Below are 22,204 nucleotides of genomic sequence, written 5' to 3'. Positions count from 1 at the left end.
ATCAAGTGCTTCGTGTGACACACGGATGGCCCAGGTACACAATCAATGCAGAATAGAAAAGAATAGAATAGATTGGATCAGCATAAAATCCCTATGGCGTGGAAACAGGCCCTTTGGCCCAACAAGTCCACACTGACTCTCCGAAAAGTATCCTGCCCAGACCCATTCCCCTACCCTATCGCTCTACATTTACCCGACGAATACACCTACCCTATCCATCCCTCAACACTGTGGGCAATTTAGCATGGTCAATTCACCTAACCTGCACATCTTTGAACTGTGGGAGGAAATCAGAGCACCCGGAGGAAACCCACACAGACACGGGGAGAATGTGCAAACTCCACACAGACTGGGGCTGGAATCGAACCCGGGTTCCTGGCGCTGTGAGGCAGCAGTGCTAACCACTGAGCCACTGTGCCGCCCAGTTTAGGGAGGTTACAAGCTAGTTTCAGATTGGAGTAACAGGTCACTAATTTCCTATCCAGAAGTAAATCTGCCATTCTCACCAGGACTGGTCTATATGTGACTCCAGACCCACAGCCAATGTGGTTCGCTCTTACCCACTCTCAGAGTCAGCAGCATTTTCTAACACTGGCTAAAATGTAACTCACAACACTCTAGCGGAAAGAGGGATTCAATGAATGGCAGGGTATTAGAAGACTCAGAGGAGCAGAGAGATCTGTTCTGAACGAGGATCACTGGATCTGAAACATTAACTCTGCCTTCTCTCCTCAGAAGCTGCCAGACCTGCCGAGATTCTCCAGAAATGTCTGCTTTCGTTTGGAATCTTGGGGCTGCTTGTCCACAGACCCCTGAAGGTGGCAGGATAGGTTAATAGGGGTCATTAGGAAGGCAAACAGGAAACTTGGAGGAGATTCACCGGGATGTCGCCTGGGATGGAGATGACGAAGAGAGGCTGGATAAGCTCAAGTTGTTTTTATTAGAGTGAGGAAGGTTGAGGGGGACCTGACTGAGGTGTGTATGGGTGTACAGAAAGCAGCTGTTCCCCTTAGCTGAACGATTGATAACAATGGGCATAATTTTAAGGTGATAGGCAAGAGGTTTAATCTTTAAAAAGTACTTGGGTGAGCATTGAGTGTCATAACATTGCAGACTACGGGCCAAATGCAGGCAAGTGGGATTAGTGCTGAATCAGTGTAGTTTTTGGGAGGTCAAGCAAACTTTTGTGTACTGTATGATTCTCGGAGGGAGAGGTGGAGAACAGGATCCCAGAGGGGAACACTCAGTTCAGCAGCTTGGCTTTGCAGGTATAGGGCAATGGAAATAGAAATAGGAATAGGAATGGAGAGAGGATGGAAGCTGGAGGGACGAGAAAGAGAGAGCCAGAGAGAGTGAGCGAGAGCCAGAGAGAGAGAGAGAGAGAGAGAGAGAGAGAGAGAGAGAGAGACAGTGAGAAAGAGAGAGAACGCAAGAAAGAGAGAGAGACAGCGAGCAAGCTTGAAATGTAACAGAAAAACTGAGAATGCTGGAGAAAATCAGCAGCATTAATGGAGAGAGAATCAGAGTTAACGTCTCAAATCTGAGAGTCCCCATCAGAACTGGGAGATGATTAAAATCTGTCTTACCTTTCTTCCTTGCTCTGCAGTTGGTCATAATAAATCAGATTTGAATATCTCCCAGTTTTGACGAAGGCTCAAGTGATCTGAATCGTTAACTATCTCCCTCGCTGTGTCGGTACAGAGACACAGCCTTTAGCCAGTATTTTCCGCAGCGGTTAAACACTTCGACAGCGTTCTTAGTGAAATGGAGTAACCTTTATCTCCCTCCCAACCCCTTTAGTAACCTGGGAAACCTGGCAGTCACCACGATGACACACAAACCGAGCCAACTGGGGCACAGCAAGATTCCAGAAACATCAATGGATGGGATCAGCTGTTTAGAGGAGGCCGCTGGATAAAGGTCAACCAGGTAAGAGGGCAGAAGGTCCCACCTCAGTTATCAAACGGTGGGGGAGTGTGTGTGCAGTGGTAGAAATGGGTTTGTGGTTAATTCCGCTACCTGCCATCCACTGAGAGTTTACATCCTACAAAGCATGGTGATGGTCAGAGTCTGAATGTGGAGTCAGACTGCAGGGAAACAGTCTCAGAGCTGGGGGCAGGAGTGGAGTTGCCTTTATTAGGGGGGGGGGGGGCGGGGGGAGAGGGAAGAGGAGGAGGGGTTAGTTACATTGCAAGGGGTATCCCAGTGATGGTCTGGACCAGCTTATGGACGCTCAGCTCCTGGAACAAGATTGTGAAGGACTCAGGGATTGAATCAGAGAGTTCCCACCGCGAGTTACACACTCAACAGGGAACAGCGGCTCAGAAGTTAGCACTGCTGCCTCACCATACCAGGCCTCCCTGGGTTTGATTCCAGCGTCAGGTGACTGCCTGTCTGACTGTGTGGAGTTTGCACATTCACCCCGTGTCTGGGTGGGTTTCCTCCGGGTGCTCTGGTTTCCTCCCACAGTCCAAGGATGTGCAGGTCAGGTGGATTAGCCATAGAAAATGCGGAGTTACAGGGACAGGATGGGGGATGCTGGTTGGAAGGTCAGTGCAGACTCAATGAGTTGAATGGCCTCTTCCCGCACTATGGGGATTCTAGGATTCCATGAAACAGACTGCAACTTTAATTAGTGTCAAACAGTGTGGTGCTGGAAAAGCACAGCCGGCCAGGCAGCATCTGAGGAGCAGGAGAATCGACGTTTTGAGCGTAAGGTCTTCATTAGGATTCCTGATGAAAGGCTGATGCCTAAAACATCGATTCTCCTGCTCCTCGGAGTCTGCCTGAGCGGCTGTACTTTTCCAGCCCCACACTGTTCAATTCTGACCTCCAGCATCTGCAGCCCTCACTTTCTCCCAGAGACTTTAATCAGCAAATCTGAGATCGCAGCACAATACCCAGTTTCAAAATAACACCCCCGGGACCATTCACAGGCAGGCAGCTGCTCAGTCCGACATCCAAGAGTCTGTCAATCCTTTCCCGATATCTGTAACTAGACTTTTCACCTCCCATTCTTGTAAACTTTCTTTGCTACGTTTTTCGTATGATGGCCAATGCCGAACACCGTACTCTTAAGGTCAGACCAATGTTCGACACAGGTTAGCAAACCTTCCCTTCTTTTCGGTTCAAGGTGTCTGGAAACCAAGCCTAGTGCCTGCATGTCCTCCTTTCACGCCCTTGTTAACCCATGCTGTGACCCTTGTGGTTACACCCTTCTGTTCCTCTACACCACTGACACTCTCAATGTGTTGGAATCCTCGCCCAACTTCGTATTTTTGGTTTCAAAGTCTAAATTGTGAATGCAAATGGGTGGTGGTCCCCGCAAGGATCCTGGTGGAACACCTCGCCCCACCTTCTGCCTCCCCGAATGACTTTTGGTCTTGAAGCCAGCGAGTAATGCATTCTGTCACACCCCTCTCAACTCCACATTCTCTAACCTAATTCATGAGTCTATTATGGGAGATCACGTCAAAGACCTTCTCAAAATTCAAATCAATTACATCTACTGCATTCCCACCATCTGCTACCTTCTCAGAGATTATTCAGGTCGCTGTATTACAATTTTTCCTTTCCCAATCCACACTATTACCCTTTGCCAAATGATTTTCTGTATTCTCCTTTAGTAAGGTGTCCATTTTTTTATCCCCCAGTGCACATGTAAAAGCTAATTCCTCGCTTTCACACTGTGTCTCTATTTGTGAAGGCAAAGATGCTTTCTTCTTATGACAAAAATTAAATTTACCTTCAAAGATTCAAGTGTTGACTCACCAGCTCTCTCTGTTCCTGTACTCCCTTGAAAACTGGACCATTACAGGAAGGTGGTGCTGGAGCAGCCATGTTACTGCATTAGTAATTCAGAACCTCAGGCCCCCAATGTTCTGGCTACATGGGCTCAAATCCCACCATGGCCGACGGTGAAATTTGAATTCAACAGAAATTCTGGAATTAAAAGGCTAGCCTGTGATCTCCTGTCAATTGTTGTAAAAATCCATCAGGTTCACTTATCCTCTTAAGGGAATGAAATCTGCCATCCTTACCTGGTCTGGCCTACATGTGACTCCAGACCCACAGCAATGTGGATAACTCTAAACTGCCCTCTAAAATCATCTAGTAGGCCACCCAGTTTAAGGACAATGAAGGACGGGCAGCAAATGTTGGGCCTTGCTAGCGATACCCACATTGCAACAAGGAATTAAATAAAAACCGGTCAATAACTGGCCCATTCTCTCTGAATCAGATTTAAGGTGAAGACAACTCTGTAAGCAAAGGGGAAGACAAAGGAAGTGGGACCAGCTCTCTTGGAGGTCAACGAACAAGGGGGAAGACAAAGGAGGTGGAACCAGCTTGCTCTGGAGGTGAGCATGGGACTAACTCACTAGGGTGAACCTGGCCTACAAACAAGGGTGTAGGAGAGAAGCAGGTCCTGTCACCTAAAAACACCTATTGATAAGGCACACGAAATGGTGTCTTTGGGGAGTACAGGCGTGGAGCAGACAAACGTCACGCCGGCCAGTCCCCGCGCCGTGAACCTTAACCTCCCTTACACGTTGGCCGAGCTGGTGATCGCGGTGATGTCGGTCTGTGGGAATGTTCTGGTGTGTGCTGCTGTCCTGCTGGATCACCGCCTGCGCACCATCACCAACTGCTTCCTGGTCTCGCTCGCTGCAGCTGACATCGGGGTGGGAGCGCTGGCCATTCCCTGTGCCGTGCTGACTGACCTGGGCATGCCCAGGCACAACTTCCGCTTGTGTGTGCTGACCCTGTCCGTCCTGGTGGTGCTCACCCAGAGCTCCATCTTCAGCCTGCTGGCCGTAGCCCTCGACCGCTACTTGGCCATCTTCCTCCCGCTGCGTTACCACGCCATCGTCACGCCCAGAAATGCAGGCGCAGCCATCACCATCACCTGGCTCCTATCCCTCTTGCTAGGCCTGGTACCCTTGATGGGTTGGCACCAGCCCCCACCACCAGACGGCTACTGTCACTTCACCACCGTGATGGACATGGCGTACATGGTCTACTTCAATTTCTTTGGCTGCGTCCTGGGGCCTCTGGCCGCCATGTTCCTCATCTATGCCCGCGTGCTGACTCAGGTGAGGCGGCTGGCATCCCGAGGGGAGCGGGCAGCGGGATCCTGGAGGGAGATGAAGACAGCCAGCTCGCTCTTCCTGGTGCTGGTCCTCTTTGCCATCTGCTGGCTGCCCCTCCACCTGATGAACTGTGTCCTCTTGATGTGCCCGCAGTGCCCTCTGCCCCTCCCACTGCTGCTTACCGCCATCATCCTTTCCCACGCCAACTCTGCGGTCAACCCTGTACTCTATGCCTTCAAAATGAAGGCCTTCAGAAGGGCCTTCAAGCTCATGTTCCTGTGTCGCCCCGCACAGGTCAAGCCCGACACAAGGCAAGGTTAACACCTGCGTACCAGCCCCACCAGGAAACCCCAGCATCCCGCTCCCTCAGAAGAAGTTACCGTGCCACAAGTAGCTGGCTGTGCCCCACACCCTCAGTCTGATGCACGCAGACCTTTAGCCTCTCTCTAACCCTCAGTCTGAGACAGGCTGACCTTTACCCCCTTCTCTCTAACCCTCAGTCTGAGGCACGCTGACGTTTACCCTCTCTCTAACCCTCAGTCTGAGGCACGCTGACCTTTACCCTCTCTCTAACCCTCAGTCTGAGGCACACTGACATTTACCACCTCCTCTCTAACCCTCAGTCTGAGACAGGCTGACCTTTACCCCCTTCTCTCTAACCCTCAGTCTGAGGCACGCTGACCTTTACCCGCTCTCTAACCCTCAGTCTGAGGCACGCTGACCTTTACCCTCTCTCTAACCCTCAGTCTGAGGCACACTGACATTTACCACCTCCTCTCTAACCCTCAGTCTGAGACAGGCTGACCTTTACCCCCTTCTCTCTAACCCTCAGTCTGAGGCACGCTGACCTTTACCCGCTCTCTAACCTTCAGCCTGACCCCGAGCCTGATGCAGACCGGTCACTACAATGTTCAGACCAAACGATTGAGGCCTTCAGTAACTGAGCTGCACAGACAGTGACCCTGTCCTGGCCTGGCCCTCCTTGGACAGTGCAGATAAACAGTGAAACATCAGAGTGTTGAGCCAACCTTTCATATCCCACTCACCAGGGAGGGGAACTCCCAGAATTGTATGTTAAAGTTGGAATGGATTCACAGGATAGTACAGGGTTTTTCCAATTATAATCAATCTGAGCTCGCAGATCTTGGACATCTAATATAGAATGATTTGTGACCAATTATTCACATTTCACAGGCTGAGTGGTATTGACGGTTTAGAGCCAGCAAATAATCCCCTTTCCTTCTAGTCGATGACCAGTGTGACCCTGCCAGTCTGTCACAGGCTGAAAGTGGGAAGGGACAGACAATCCCCAATCTGAGAGGACTCTACATACACTGACTGGAGCCTCAGAGCCATCCAAAGTAAACCCTTCTGCAACTGTAACCATTCAGACCGGCCTGACACTGGCACTGAGCACAGGAGTCCATTCTCCTCTGTAATCTCTCTGGGATATCCACGTTTTAGCCCCTCAAGTGTGACCCTGCCCCCCCAGACCAACTCCAATCTCTCCAACTTTGGCTGGCCATGTCTTCAGCTGCTTCACCGCCAAACTTGGGAGTTCCCTCCCTCCTCCAGCCTCTCCTGGTCTTATTTCCTACATTCTCATTTCCCTTCAAAGCGCTTCTTAAAACCCACGGCTTTGGTCACCAATTCCAACATCTCCCGTGCCTCAGGGGTTAATCCTGTGTAATAATACACAATGTGAAAGTGCTGACCAGATGGCTGGAAAACATTTCAACCTCAACGGGCTGAAATCCCAGAAGAAACCACCTGGCCTGTGGAACTTCAGTGTGTGGATCACAATGTCACCCCCATTCCGTCAGAAGAGAATCTTCAAACCTCAATGAACACCTCTGGGGAAGCATACGGAAGAACTGGTTCTCAGCCTCAATGTCAAGAACAGTCAAAATCTTTACCAATCCAACCCAGATCAAGTTCCAGCTATCCCTGCATTAAGGTCAACAGGGAAATCCTTCCAAACGTGGAAGATTTCCCTTAACTGGGAGGCTACCTCTCATTGAGGCAAAGATGCAACATCACATCCACTCTGTGAGTACTGCTTTCGGATGCTCAAGGAAGAGAGCTTTCTACGACCATAATATCTGTGCTACCATGATCTTTGTGTATAAGGCAGTCCTTCTATGTGGCTCCGAACTGACAATATGTTTCAGCATCACCTCAAGATTTCAGAGAATTACCATCAACGCTGTTTGAGGCAGATTGCCCACATCAGTTGGGAGGACAGGTGTATTAACATTAGCCAAAAGCATCAACACAGAGGCCGCAAACACCCAAAACCAACCTCGCCGCAAACCACGTGCTCAGGATACCTGAATTCCAACTGCCAAAAGCAATCTTCTTCACCCAACTCAAGGAAGGCACTCAACAAGACGAGGGACAAAGGAAGCCTTTTGAAGACTTCCCTCAAGAAACGCAACACAAATGTCAATGCATAGCAGACCCTCGCTCAGAAGAGACCATTTGGAGGAAGCTCCTCTATGAATGGACACAACTCTTCGAGAACACCCTGGGGCAAGAGGAAGTGTGGAAAAGGAACTGGAGAAAGGGATGTCAGCGATCTTAAGGCTAAGGCCCACTTCCACCTCCCGGAAACACCTGCCAAAGGTGTGGTCAGTGATACAGCTCTAGGACTGGGCTGATCAGTCACACAAGGACCCACAGAACTATGACCAGTGACGTGGAGTTTCCCAGTGGGACAGCCACACTCGTTAGCGAGTAATTGCAAATGACTAATGTTAAAGTGCTCTATAAATAAACCTGTAGTTGTTGCTCCTAGAGATACAGAGTCATTCAGCATGGACAGAGACCCTTCAGTCTAACTCGTCCGCACCGACCAGACATCCCAATCTGACCCGGTCCCACTTGGCCTTCCTATTCATACGCCCTCTACTTCTGGATTCCTCTACCTGGGAAAAAGCCCTAACCTGCACTGAATATAATCCTAACTGATTTAATCTCTCTGCATAGCTCAGTCCTGTCATCCCAGGAATCCAACTGGTGAAGCTTTGTTGCCGTCCCTCTGTAGCCAGATCATCCTTCCTCAGATAACGAGACCCAAACTGCACGCTATCCTCAGGGGATGGTCTCACCCAGGCCCTGTGCAATTGCAGCGAGAGATTCCTGCTCCTGTTCTCGAATCCTCATTCTCCTCCTCTAACACTCTCCCGGTTTTCCCAAAGGTTTTCATCTCCTCCCTGCCACAGTGTCATTATTCTGGAACTTTCCTTTGTAAGTAATTGTGGATATATGTACACGACAATGGATTGGAGCAGTTCAAAAAAAAGCAGCTCACCCCCTTCTCAAAGGAAACTAGATTTGGGCAATAGATGTTGGCCCAATTAGCAAATCCTACATCTCCAAATAAATAAATGAAACAAATAAAAGTTCCTTTTGAAACAAAGTTATGAATGACTTGAAAATTTTGGACAGGAATAGAACACCCTGGTCACCTTGCTATAGGAAATATATTATTAAATTGGAGAGGGTTCAGAAAATATTTCCCAGAATGTTGCCGGGACTTGAGTTACAAGGACAGGCTGGGATTTCTTTCACTGGAGCGTAGGGGGTTGAGGGGTGACCATATCGAGGTTTATGAGGGGCATAGTCAAGATCTTTTCCCTAAAGTAGGGGGGGGGGTTCAAAACTAGGGGGCACATTTTTAAGGTGAGAAGAGACCTGAGGGGCAACCTTTTCACACACACAGGGTGGTTTGCATGTGGAATGAACTGCCAGAGCAAGTGGTAAACCCAGGTAAATACAGTTACAACACTTGAAAAGACATTTGAACAGGTTCATAAAGAGGAAAGGTTTTAGAGGGATATGGACCAAAGGCAGGCAAGTGGGACTATTTGGTTTGGGAACACTGGTTGGACAGGTTGGACCGAAGGGTCTACTTCCACATTGTAAACTCTATGACTCTCTTCAGTTACTCACGTACCCTGGTCAGTTGGAAATGTTCCTCCTCCCTTTCCTCTCATTGAAGCCCTCATTTGATACCCCAGTTACGTGGAATATTTGTGTCGAACAGGGCAGGTTCCAAAAATGACTTGGAAACTATTCTGCAAAAGCACTGGGAAGAATCTTTCAAATATACCCAGGTGGAACTTCATCAGCCTTCACTCAAAACACAGATGGGGGAATTCCTTTACAACAGAACAAAGCCAAACCAATTTCTACTCTTTGAACATTACCCACTCTGTGCTTTCTTGTTGCACAAAACTCATTAAAAACCGAAATTAGAGAACACTCTGGAACAACAGAACTGAGAAAGGCAGGGCTGAGGAAAGGTGAAAATCTAATTAAAAGGTCAGATGGTTTATATATAGAATAATGGATCCCTGGGAGTGATTACAGACTGGAATCTAATCGAGGGGTTCAGATGGTTTATATACAGAATAATGGATCCCTGGGAGTGATTACAGACTGGAATCTAATCGAGGGGTTCAGATGGTTTATATATAGAATAATGGATCCCTGGGAGTGATTACAGACTGGAATCTAATCGAGGGGTTCAGATGGTTTATATATAGAATAATGGATCCCTGGGAGTGATTACAGACTGGAATCTAATCGAGGGGTTCAGATGGTTTATATATAGAATAATGGATCCCTGGGAGTGATTACAGACTGGAATCTAATCGAGGGGTTTGGGTGATTCATATATAGAATAACGCACAGGTATTTAGAAATATTTTGGTGCACAGCACAGATACAGACAAACAAATTTGAAATAGACCACTCGATCCCAAACAGAGGTTATATTAATGGATACATGAATATTCATAAATACCCTTCACTCTTGACAGCTGGTAGTTGTTTCTTTAGCGCTGCCTTGTCTTCTGCGCTCAGAGTGCCGAAGCCCTTCAGCTGGGTGGCACTGTAGGTGGGCAGAAAGCCCAGTTCTGCTCTGTTGGTCACGAAGCAGGCAGGATGGTACCAACGATCGATCATCCCCAGCTGTGGCTTCTCCGCATCAATCATCTTCTTGGAGACGCGGACAGTATCCTGCGTGTCGGAAACACAACGCGACGTTTAAAGGACAGTGAAATGGGAGGAGGCTGGGCGCTGGGCTCCTGGCTGTGCTAAAACCAGCTGAATCATCCATTACCTCCCACCACCCACGCTTAGCAGCAGCAGTGAGTACGATCTACAAGACGCACTGTGGAGATTCACCCCAAAAAGTCCTGAGACAGCACGTCCCAAACCCACAACCACTTCAATCTCAGAGGACAAGGTCAGCAGATACATGGGAACACCACCACCTGAAGCTCCCCTCCAAGCCACTCACCATCCTGACTTGGGTCACTGGGTCCAAATCCTGGAATTCCCATCTCTTGGCAGTGTGACTGTCCCTGCACCCCCAGAAACTCTGGCAGTTCAGGGTACAGCTCATCATCGCCCTCCGCAGGGCAATGAGGAATCGGCAATGAACGCTGGTGAAGAAAACCATAATGGCTTCAACCTTGCCCCAATCCCAGAATGCCTCATCATGCTCTGGCCCTGCACACACGTATCAGCCTTGAATATGAAGTGACTTCTCTGCAGTACAAACCACACCCTCAGAAAATACCAATCTGCACTAATCACTGATGTCTGAGTGAAACTGAGATTATTTTCTTCTTACCTGCAGCATAACGTAACTTTAAAAATAACATAACGAAAGACCAAATGCCAACTCCTGGATGGTACTGTTCTATATTTTGTATTGGAATGCTCCTGAAAAGTCCCTTGGAAGATTTTAAAACTTTAATAACGTATTACTATTTGTTACTGTTCCAACATCCGGACTGCATTATTATAACTAGGCCCCAATTTCCACAGTGCTTTATTCTAACTAGGCCCCATATCCAGACCACGTTATTCTTACTAGGCCTCAATATCTAGACCACATTATTCCAGCTAGGTCACGACTTCCAGTCCACGTCATTCTAATTAGGCCCCAAAATCCAGCCTCCGTTATTCTAACTAGGCCCCAATTCCCATGTTGGGCTGTTCTAACTCTTCAATGTTGGAAGTGATCATGTGATGTCCTCTCACCTTTTCTATTTTCTCACTGCAGCCTTTGCAGGTGCTCCTGTTTGATTTAGCGTACTCCACTGCAAAGTCAATCAAGGTCTTCTCCCCTTTACTGTCTCCCTGCTCACCACCTTTTCCTGTGGGTTTGAGAAAAAACACGTGAAGCAGAGAGATAGTGGAACCAACAATTCCCACACATTCTCCCAGAATCCACAAGTCTCCATGTTATGGCCACAGTAGATTACTGCATAGTCACAACCTACGCCTCATGGTCTCACCTGCTAATTGTTCTCTGGTGGACAGCGAACCTAAGTTTGTTTATTAAAGAAGATCGAGAGGTGATTCGATAGAGGCACTCCTAATTAAAAAAAGGTTCTGTTAAAAATACGGAAGGAAAACCCATTTCCAATGGCAGAAAGGTTGGTTGCCATGGCGAGGACCCAGGTTCCAAGGCACAGGGAGAAGAACGAGAGGAACAGCTGCCTGCAAACACGGTGGGAGACAGGTTCAATAACAACCTTCCAAACAGAATTGGATAAATACCTGTAAGAGGGTTAACAATACAGGGTTGTAATGAAAAAGCAGGGAGGTCTTGCGGTGGAATGGGTCATGTCTCTCCCTCTGAGCCAATCCCACACCGCCACTTACCGGCTGAATTGAATTTCGACCCGCAGAGTACACCTCAAGGCAGGTGGGAAAGGCCAGGGAGTCTCCCAGTCAGTCATTCCACAGAAACCAACAGGTCAGGTGAATTGGCCATGCTAAATTGTCCATAGTTATTAGGTGCATTAGTCAGAGGAGGATGGGTTACTCTTCGGAGGGTCGGTGTGGACTTGTTGGGCCGAAGGGCCTGTTTCCACACTGTAGGGAATCTAATCTAAAAGAAAAACCATTGCAGAATCTAGCCCAGAAGAGTAGACCAATCCAATGGAAGGCCATGACCCAACCCACAGATGGGAGGAAAGACAAACATACAGTCAAAGAGTAGGGGGAGTGAGACTAGTGAGAGAGTTTGGGAATGACAGGCTCAATGACCTCCTATTTCTGTTGTTATTATTCTGTAACTATATGGGAAGGATGTAAATGCAGGTTTAAACATGTCTCCCCACTGTCTGCACAAGGTACTGAGTAAAATAAATCTCAGTTTGTAACTTAGAATCAATCCACCAACGAGGCTGAGCCCAGAACCCAAGGGTCACAATATTGGAAGCAGAACAAAGTGGTGGGACAGGGATTGAAGCCACAGGCAGGAACAGAATGTCTGGTCTACGGGTCTCAAAGGGGAGCCAGGGAGCTGGGGAATAATTACAAATAGCCCCTATCCTCCTCAGGCCCTGGGCATGGTCTGTGAAGTGGGATAGATTGGGCACTCTTATCCTGGGCTTGTCCCATGGAAATTCAGATAGCACTGCACTTGAAAAAGACAACTGAGGATATTTGCTTCATAAAAACGTAGCCGATTTTGCATACTTGACACATCCATGGAAAGCCCAAGGTTTTTCGATTTGATTGAAGTGTGGTGTGTACCTCAGTATGATCAGATGTCCTGTGTGTAGGACAATGGGACTGACAAACCGAAGATATCAGCAACCTCAAAGGCAACCAACTGCTGAGACAAATATTTCACCGGTTAAATTCCTGATCACTAAACGGGCTAACAGTGAGGAACCAGGAAAATAGCTCCCAAAATAGGGCAAGGTGTTCCATTTGTTTCAAAATCACGTGGATCAATCTACCATCTTGAACTATTTATCCAATTAAAATCTACCAAAGAATTAACGTTCTCAACCTTCGTAAAATAACAAAACATTTCTAATAAAAAAATCAAGTGACCTAAATATAAAAGCCAGGGGGGAGGGTGAAACACGAGCAGGTTCAGGGAGCGAGATAACAGGTTCTGTCTTCATCCTAATTTAATTTAATTTAATTTAATTTGAAAGCTAAATCAAGAGAGAATAAAATGGAAGAAGCGAGAGGCCGAGTCGGTCAGGGATAAAAGACTGAGTGAAGTGATAGTGCAGGGAGTAGATTTGGAATTCCTATCCCATTCTCCCTGTGTCTGTGTTGGTTTCCTCCGGGTGCTCCGGTTTCCTCCCACAGTCCAAAGATGTGCAGGTTAGGTGAACTGGCCATGCTAAATTGCCCGTAGTGTTCAGGGAAGTGTAGATTAGGTGCATTAGTCAGAGGGAAATGTAGAGTAATAGGGGAATGGGATACTCTTCAGAGGGTCAGTGTGGACTTGTTGGGCCAAATGGCCTGTTTTCACCCTGTCAGGATTCTATGATTCTAAACGCGGAAGCAATATTAAAAAAAGGTACCTCCTCCTGTCCCGCCAGTTTCGATGGCCTTTTTAATCTTCTCTTGGTCATCCCAGCGAAGGTCTGATAATCCGTCCACGTCAGAGGGTGACACAACCCGTGCTCGCTTCCAGAAGCAGGCGTAGTGGTGCCAGTGGGGTACCTTCCCATCAAACATCGGTGACTGTAGGGGAACAGGTTTCACACGACAGTCAGGCTGGGAGAACGACAGCAGCAGGATGGAAGGGGGGGGTGTTGGCTGCAAATTGGGGTCAGTGTTTCTCAACCAGTCGAGTGGGGGATGAGCACAGGAGGCCAAGCGCCTTTTGAAAGGTGGCGAGAGTTGAGTCTTTCAACACTTCTGAGGCGGGGGAACTGGGAAGTAGGCCCTGGAGAAGTGAGGGGGTGAAAGTTAACGGGGGTAAAGGAGGACAGGGGTGGGAACGTGGAGTTCGGATCAGCCGTGATTTTATCCCAGGGCACAGTAGGCTCGAGGGGCTGAATAGCCTACTTATGATGTGGATGTTAGCCTAGAGTAATGGGCCTGGTGCTGCACGTCCTGAAGATGGGAGGAGTCAGGCACGTGCACAGGCCGATGTCAGTGTTCCCTGTTGGATAAAGTCTCCCTGGCTGTGACCATACTGAGGCTGAAGGTTCCTATGTCCAGAGAAGTCGGAGACTGGGAGTCAGGGAGAGGGAGGGCAAAGGCCGGGAGCAGGATGGTAGGTAGCAGGAGTTGGAAATGAGCTCAGGATCCCACCTCCCTCGGTGACGTGGTGCTCTCAAGGACAGTTTCTGTGCCTCCCATTCCTGAGAAACAAAGCAGTGTCAGATACAAACAAGGAACAGGAGACCATTCGGCCCTTCGTGTCTGCTCCACCATTCAACGTGATCATGGCTGATCCTCGATCTCAACGTCCCACATTCAGCCTTAAAACTTTAAAAAATTAAAATCAATCTCAGACTTGGGTATATTCAGTGATTTGGTCTCTCCAGACTTCTGTGGGACAGAATTTGACAGGGTCACTGCTGAGGGAAGACATTTACCCTCATCTCCTACCCTGTATTCTGAGACTACATTCCCTCGTTCTAGCCTCCAGACAATGCAGAAGTTTGAACACATGCACCAGTGGGTTCAAGAGCAGCTTCTTCCCTGCCTCTAGCTTCAACTAAAGTTGACCTTGTTGATGTTGATATTGCCCGGTGCATGCCCCGTGAGATGTAATCCGTTATGTCTTGCTCTAAGATTTTGTTCACCCTATTAATCTGTACGTCCTGGCTTACTACTGCTCACAAACAAAGCTTTTCACTGTACTGAGGCACATGTGACAACAAATCAAATCAAAACATTTAGTTAATACAGGCCCAGTGACCAATCTCTCATCACACATGCGTCATCACAATGTGTCCTGTTATTCCCATTATCAACCCGATGATTCTCCACTGCATTCTGTCTCTCCCAAGAATATACTTTCTCAGATTGTAGACCACAGTACTCTCGGCCTGGTCTCATGAAAGCCCTATGTAGCTGCAGTAAGACGTCCCTCCTTCTTGCAATGCACACCAATACGGAGGAACCTCGATTATCCCAATGACATGGACGGGGAATATGTTTGGATAATCTAACACCAGATAACACTGTTTAGCCAAGCACTGGGACATTCCAAAATTCGGATAATTGAATGCTGCATAATCAAGGTTCCTCTGCATACCGTTTGACATCCTAACTGCTCCCTGCATTTACCTATCTCCTTTCACTGACAAATGACAGTCCGATCACTTTGTACATCCATACTTTCCTACGCATCGCTATTTAAATAATTCTCTTCCTTTCCAATTTTCACACTGGATTATACAGCTTGACATTTAGCGATGCCATCCTGCATCTGTCACCTGTTTGCCCGCTCACCCAATGTGTTTAAATCACCTTGAAGCCTTCTTCCATCCTTCTCCTCACTCTCAATCCTGTGCAATTCTGTAATGTCAGCTAACCTGGAAATTTGCCATTTAGTTCCCTCAGCTAGGTCAGTAATAAGTTGTGAATAGCTGGGGTGCAAGCACCGAGCCTTACAGTATTCCATTAACCTCTGCCTTTCACTCAGAAAATAACCCATTTATTCCCAGGTAGCTTCCGAGCTATGAAGCAATTCTCCGTCCAGGCCAACACATTACTCTCAATACCACGTGCTTTAACTTTGCTCAGTAACCTCTTTTGTGGGACTTCGATCAAAAATCTTCTGGAAGTCCAAATGCACCACACCCACTGGTTCTCCCTCATCTATTCTACAAGTTACATCCCTAGTAGGCAGCCTGGAGAAAGAAAACAATGACGAAGGAGGGAAGAAGAGTAATGATTACTGACATGGAGGTGGCTCAAAGCACTGTATACAGACCAATAGATGGTGTCAGTGTTGCAAAAGCAACAGCCAAGCAGCACTCAGCAAGGCCACAGACAAAGCAAGTGGTTTGGCTTGCTGAAAGAAGACCAAGGGTGGTGGCTGATGGGAAACGTTCATCCTGGAATTCACTTACTAGTGGTGTACCTCAAGGCTCTGTTTTGGGTCCACTGCTGTTTGTCATCTTTATCAACGACCTGGATGATGATGGGTTAATACGTTTGCGGATGACACTAAGGTCGGTGGACTTGTGGACAGTGTCAAAGGATGTTGCAGGTTACAGAGGGACAGAGATAAGCTGCAGAGCTGGGCGGAGAGGTAGCAAATGGAGTTTAATGCGGACAAGTGTGAGGTGATTCAGTTTGGAAGGAGTAATAGGAATGCAGAGTACTGGGCTAATGGCAAGACTCTTGGTCGTGTGGATGAGCAGAGAGATCTCGGTGTCCAGGTACATAGAGCCCTGAAAGTTACTAATAGGGCTGCAGTGTGTTAGCTTTTGTTGGTAGAGGGACTGCGTTTTGGAGCCATGAGGTCATGCTGCATCTGTACAAACCTCTGGTGCAGCCACATTTGGAGTATTGCGTCCAGTTCTGGTCACTGCATTATAGGAAGGATGTGGAAGCTCCCAGTACTGTGGATGGTTCAGAGGAGATTTACCAGGATGTTGTCTGGTATGGACAGAAGGTCTGATGAGGAAAGGCTGAGAAACTTGAGCCTGTTTTGGTTAGAGAGAAGTTTGAGAGGTGACTTAATAGGGACATACAAGATGATCATAGAATTAGATAGAGTGGACAGTGAGAGCCTTTTTCCTCGGATGGTGATGGCTAGCACAAGGGGGCATAGCTTTAAATTGAGGAGTGGTAGATATAGGACAGATGTCTGAGGTAGTTTCTTTTACTCAGAGAGTAGTAGGGGTGTGGAATGCCCTGCCTGCAACAGTAGTAGACTCGCCAACTTTAAGGGCATTAAAACGGGCATTGGATAAACATCTGGATGATAATGGAATAATGTACGTTAGATGGGCTTCACAGGTCAGCACAACATTGAGGGCCGAAGGGCCTGTACTGCGCTGTAATGTTCTGTGTTCTATGTTAACGGAGTAACACTGACTAACTGACAATAAATACTGGTAGACAGGGAGCAAAAATCCCCTATTTCAAAGTAACCCTGTGGGATTTCTGACTGTGTGTGAGGCAGATTTCCCTGCTGTGTTCAGTCTCCTAGAGGCTTGTGTCCTTCTGCAGAAAGGACTTGGCATTTATGTGGCACCCAGCCAGACTTTTGGTGGTGGTTGTGAGATTTGTCCTTCAGGGGAAACGCATTGAGGCTTGTGAATTAGTGAGTGTGTGTGTGTGTGTGTGTGTGTGTGTGTGTGTGTGTGTGTGTGTGTGTGTGTGTGTGACAAGTGTGCATGAGACAGCGTGCACGAGAGACTGTGTGTCTGTCTGTCTGAGTGAGCATGTGAGAGGGAGTGTGCGCATGCATGAGAGAGAGAGAGAGAGAGAGAGAGAGAGGGCACGTGTATGAGAGAGAGGGAGCCCACGTATGAGAGAGAGAGAGTGGGCATGTGTATGAGAGAGGGAGCACACGCATGACGGGGGGGAGAGAGCAGGCATGTGTATGAGAGAGAGAGCACACGCATGACAGAGAGAGTGGGCATGTGTATGAGAGAGAGCTCGTGTGTAAGAGAGCGAGCGCACACACGTGCGAGAGGGATGACGCATGTGTGTGACAGAGAGAGAGGGAGCACGCATGTGTGCACGCACGTGTGTGAGAGAGAGAGAGAGAGAGAAAAAAACAATTCAATGCCTCATCTTAGTGACAACACCTCCAGCAGTGCAGCCCTCCCGCAGCACTGCATTGGGAATGTCAGCTGGGATTACACTCTCCACTACCTGAAATGAGGTTTGAATCCATCCCTTTCCGACTGAGAGGCTGCCCATTCAGAAAACATGGAATTCTAGCTGCTGAACAGATTTCAAACAGAGGACTCCTTTCAGTACGTACAGCTTATGGACGGGGAAGAAATATCGGGGCGGGTCGACAGATGGAGAGTGGCCTGGGACCTGATCTTTTTACCCAAAGATTCAGTTCATCCAGTCTGCCACGTCTTCATGTCCGAGTCAATCTCATGAAATCCAAGACAAGGCATGAATTATTCAAAGTAGTACACTGTGTGATCCCGTTACATCAGAACAAGGGCTTTCTCTGTATCCAGGTCACGCCAGGCCATCCATTATCGGATCAACCCTCGGCCTAACTTCTCCCTCACAAAATGGCTACGACATAAAACGTCTCATTCTCAGGAGACGCAGCCCATGGACTGGCTGATCAGCTCAGTCACACAACTAACCTCAAACAAATATTGTCATGGTCTCTGCTTTCGTCACTAACTCACAAGCCTCAATGCGTTTCCCCTGAAGGACAAATCTCGCAACCACCACCAAAAGTCTGGCTGGGTGCCACATAGATGCCAAGTCCTTTCTGCAGAAGGACACAAGCCTCTAGGAGACCGAACACAGCAGGGAAATCTGCCTCTCAGTCACAGTTGCTTCAATCTATCCCCATCTGGGCAAGAAGTCTTGTAATTCACTTCTGTGCTCTCTCCAACGCGTTCCCATCTTTCCTATAATGTGTTGTATGATCAGCATTCAAATGAAGTATGCAAGTAGGTGACATTGGCTCAAAGGCTGAAGCAGTAAATTCTGCTCCCATTACCAACAACAACCTGCATTTACAGGGAATCTTTACCACAGCTGAAGGTCCAAACAAACCCCAGGGTTCACATTCACACAAAGGGCACAGAGAAACAAAACAATTAGCTAGCTAAGGTGCTGCACGGTGGCCCAGTGGTTAGCACTGCTGCCTCACAGCGCCAGGGACCTGGGTTCAATTCCAGCCTCGGGTGACTGGCTGTGTGGGGTTTGCACATTTTCCCCGTGTCTGAGAGTTTCCTCCGGGTGCTTCGGTTTCCTCCCATAATTCAAAGATGTGTAGGTTCGGCGAATTGGCCATGCTAAATTGTCCCATAGTGTTCAGGGATGTGTAGGCTTAGTGCACTAGTCTGGGGTAAATGTAAGGGAATGGGTCTGGGTGGGTTACTCTTCGGAGGGTCGGTGTGGACTTGTTGGGCCGAAGGGCCTGTTTCCACACTGTAGGGATTCTACGAAAAGGTAGTCAAACAGAAAGGGAGAGAGTTAGAGGGATTTCTGCCTCAGAGACCATCAACAGGACGAGGCTGTTCGGTCCATCGAGCCTACCTGGCCAGTTAATGGCTGATCAGACATTCCCCACGTCCACTTTCCAACCCTTTCCCCATAACCCCCAATTCCTCAACTGATCAAGAATCTCAGCTTTGATATCCACAAGGACTCTATCCCCAGAAGGACTTTGTCTCAGTGGTAAAGACTTCACAATCCTCTAAGCGAACAAATTCCTCCTCATACCAGTCTTAAATTGATGCCCCTTTCTCCTGAGACTGTGCCCTCTAATCCTAGACTCTCCCATGAGGGGGAACATCCTCTCAGCACTGACCCTTAAGAATCTGATATGTTTAGCGAGGTGGGGTTCAGGACCTGAATTACCTTCTGCCTCACACACAGCGAGCAACGGAGGTTAAAACTCAGCAAAATGTTCGGACCTTCAGGTGGGGCTACAGGAATGCACCAACAGCCACGGGCTCAATGGCCTTGGGGTTGGATGATCAGACATCTTGGTCCGGAAGTACAAAGCAGGCTCGGGGGGGTGGGGGGGGGGGGGGGGGGGGGGGTAAATGGCTGACTCCTGCTCCCATTTGCCTGTTTGTAGATTTACACTCTCTTCTTTCAATCCACTCTACTGTATTTGCAGCTCACACTGTGGTTTCCTCTCCACTGGGGCCTGCTTTGCAGACACCTCTGTTTGTCTGTGGGCACGATCCCGAGGTTCCTGCGGTCATTTTAACTCCCCACCTTGCTCCCACACTGACACCTCCAGCTCCTGCCCTTTGTTCCAATGTCCAACCTGGCACCTTAAGAGACTTCCACACTCAACAATCTCGGAACGTAAATCCTGTCTCTCTCCCTCCTGCTCCCGTTTCCTTTCCTGGTGTCGGCCTTAGTCCCCACTCCACTCAATTTGCCTTCCGAAGACGATTGTTCACAATTCTCTTTCACTGTCCCATTATCACTCCCTTTGGCTCTGAATCACTGAAAGACGGGTCATCTGGTGTTTCCCGTCTTGTGCCCCATCATGTTCCACCCAGATCCTGAAAACCTTCTTTGTGTTACATTAGTCAGAGAGGAATGGGTCTGGGTGGGTTACTCTTTGGAGGGTCACTCTTCAGAGGGTCGGTGTGGACTTGTTGGGCCGAAGGGCCTGTTTTCACACTGTAGGGAATCTAATCTGACCTGTGATTATTATCTGAGATCTATAGGCTGGGCCTATTTTCCCATCAGAGGCTGAGTGTTCACCTTATAGAAGTGTATAAAATCACAAGTAGCATGGACAAATTGAGTAGTCAAGTTCTCTTCCCCAAGGGTGGGGGAGTCCAAAACTAGAGGGCATAGGTTTCAGGTGAGAGGGGAAAGATTTAAAAGGGATTCACGGGGCAATGTTTTTACGCAGAGGCTAGTGGCTGTATGGAATGAATGCCCAGGAAAAGTGGAGGAGACTGGCACAATGAGGGCTGATGAAGAGCTTATGCCCGAAACGTCAATTCTGCCTGACCTGCTGCGCTTTTCCAGCATCACACTCTCGAGACTGGTACAATTACAACATTTAAAAGGCATCTCGGTGGGGACATGAATAGGAAGGGTTTGGATGGATATAGGCCAAAGGCTGGCAAACGGAACCAGATTAGGATATCTGGTCAGTGGGACCGAGATGGACCGAAGGGTCTGTTTCCATGCTGTGTATATCTTTATGACTGCTGAGCACGTCTTGATTTTGTATCTCAGACCTCAAACTTCCAGCGACATTGTTTTGCTTTTGACAGTACACTCGTATTCCCCTGCAATATTCCCAACCCCTCCGTCCACTTCGCCACAAAACTCCAGGTTCAAGTCCCAGCTGATCCAGATGTGCATCAACAATATTCCTGAATAAAACAAAATCTAAAAAATTCCCCTCAGATTCTGTCCATGCAGTGAACCGTGCAAGGACTTGTGTCAAGGAAAAAGTAAATGGACTGCAAGATTTCACCAGAGGACGTCCACTCTTGAGCTGTGGATGCTGTTTGATCTCCAATGTGCTGTTTTCATACAGATCTGCAGCAACTTGCTCCTAACCCTCTGACCTCATGTTAGAGTTCAGTCTGCAAGGTGGAGATGGGGAAATCATTGAGATTTTGCAATTACCCAGCTATGCACTGGAAAACCACGCTTTCGTTTTTAATATTTAATTGCTGGAATAAGTACTTTTCCAAAGAGCATCAAGCAGGATAGGAGTTGCAATGATTGTTTTTTTCTCCCCCCCCCCCCCTCAATGAATAACGGGGGCCTGCCTTCCAGTGAGTCATCTGCAAAATGCAGGCAGGCTGAATTAAAAAAAAAGGGGGGGATGCAAAACGTGCAATGATCAGAAACCTTCAGAAACAAGATAAAAACCGATGCATTTGCAAAAGGAGGAGGGTGCATGCCCCCCCACTCCCCCAGTATTGCCTGAACCTGCAGCACGAGGCCTGCATGCTGCAGCCAGGGAGACAAGGGCAGGCACCTCGCCCCCCTCTCCCTGCTGCCCCATCCCCACAGCCGCCCCACTCACCTGCACCATGATGGCCAGCCGCAGCGACTCCTTGGCGATGCTCTCGCCGCATTTCTTGCAGGAGGCCCGTCCGCTCTTCGCGTACTCCGCCTTGAAGAGCTTCTCCTCGGCCATGGCGGCGCGGGACGGGACAGCAGCTGCACGGCTCCGCCGGGAGGAGGCAGCACCGGCACCGCGCGGGGAAAGGGAGGGGAGGGGCGGGGAAAGAGGCGGGGCGGGGCGGACACTGCCACGGTGTGATTGACAGGGGCACGTGGGCACTGTGTGATTGACAGGGGCACGTGGGCACTATGTGATTGACAGGGGCACATGGGCACTGAGTGATTGATAGGGGCACATGGGCACTGAGTGATTGACAGGGACACGTGGGCACTCAGTGATTGACAGGGGCACATGGGCACTGAGTGATTGATAGGGGCACATGGGCACTGTGTGATTGACAGGGGCACATGGGCACTGAGTGATTGACAGGGGCACATGGGCACTGTGTGATTGATAGGGGCACATGGGCACTGTGTGATTGGCAGGGGCACATGGGCACTATGTGATTGGCAGGGGCACATGGGCACTGTGTGATTGGCAGGGGCACATGGGCACTGTGTGATTGATAGGGGCACATGGGCACTGTGTGATTGATAGGGGC

At 48.6% G+C, this 22,204-nt stretch overlaps 2 protein-coding genes across 3 annotated transcripts in view; one reads left to right on the top strand and one right to left on the bottom strand.

Annotated features, from left to right (window-relative positions):
- The window catches only part of parp1 (poly (ADP-ribose) polymerase 1), a 60,640-nt gene extending 38,928 nt beyond the window's left edge, over window positions 1-21,712 (bottom strand). For both annotated transcript variants that reach the window (XM_072550762.1, XM_072550761.1), the window contains exons 1-4: window positions 21,562-21,712; window positions 13,445-13,607; window positions 11,148-11,263; window positions 9,901-10,115 (exon numbers count right to left, since the gene is read on the bottom strand). In XM_072550762.1, coding sequence (XP_072406863.1) covers window positions 9,901-10,115; window positions 11,148-11,263; window positions 13,445-13,607; window positions 21,562-21,675 — 608 coding nt within the window. In that variant the 5' untranslated portion in view covers window positions 21,676-21,712. The remainder of the gene's footprint in view (window positions 1-9,900; window positions 10,116-11,147; window positions 11,264-13,444; window positions 13,608-21,561) is intronic.
- adorb1a (adenosine receptor B1a) lies at window positions 4,464-5,411 on the top strand. Its single transcript, XM_072548566.1, has one exon. It carries the CDS (start codon window positions 4,464-4,466, stop codon window positions 5,409-5,411), a length of 948 nt encoding a protein of 315 aa, XP_072404667.1.
- Window positions 21,713-22,204: the final 492 nt, after the last annotated feature.

Source organism: Chiloscyllium punctatum, chromosome 3 (genome assembly GCF_047496795.1).
Source record: "Chiloscyllium punctatum isolate Juve2018m chromosome 3, sChiPun1.3, whole genome shotgun sequence".
Classification (NCBI taxonomy): Eukaryota; Metazoa; Chordata; class Chondrichthyes; order Orectolobiformes; family Hemiscylliidae; genus Chiloscyllium; species Chiloscyllium punctatum.
The sequence above is the reverse complement of the archived record's forward strand: the minus strand, read 5'-3'. Positions and strand labels throughout refer to the sequence as shown.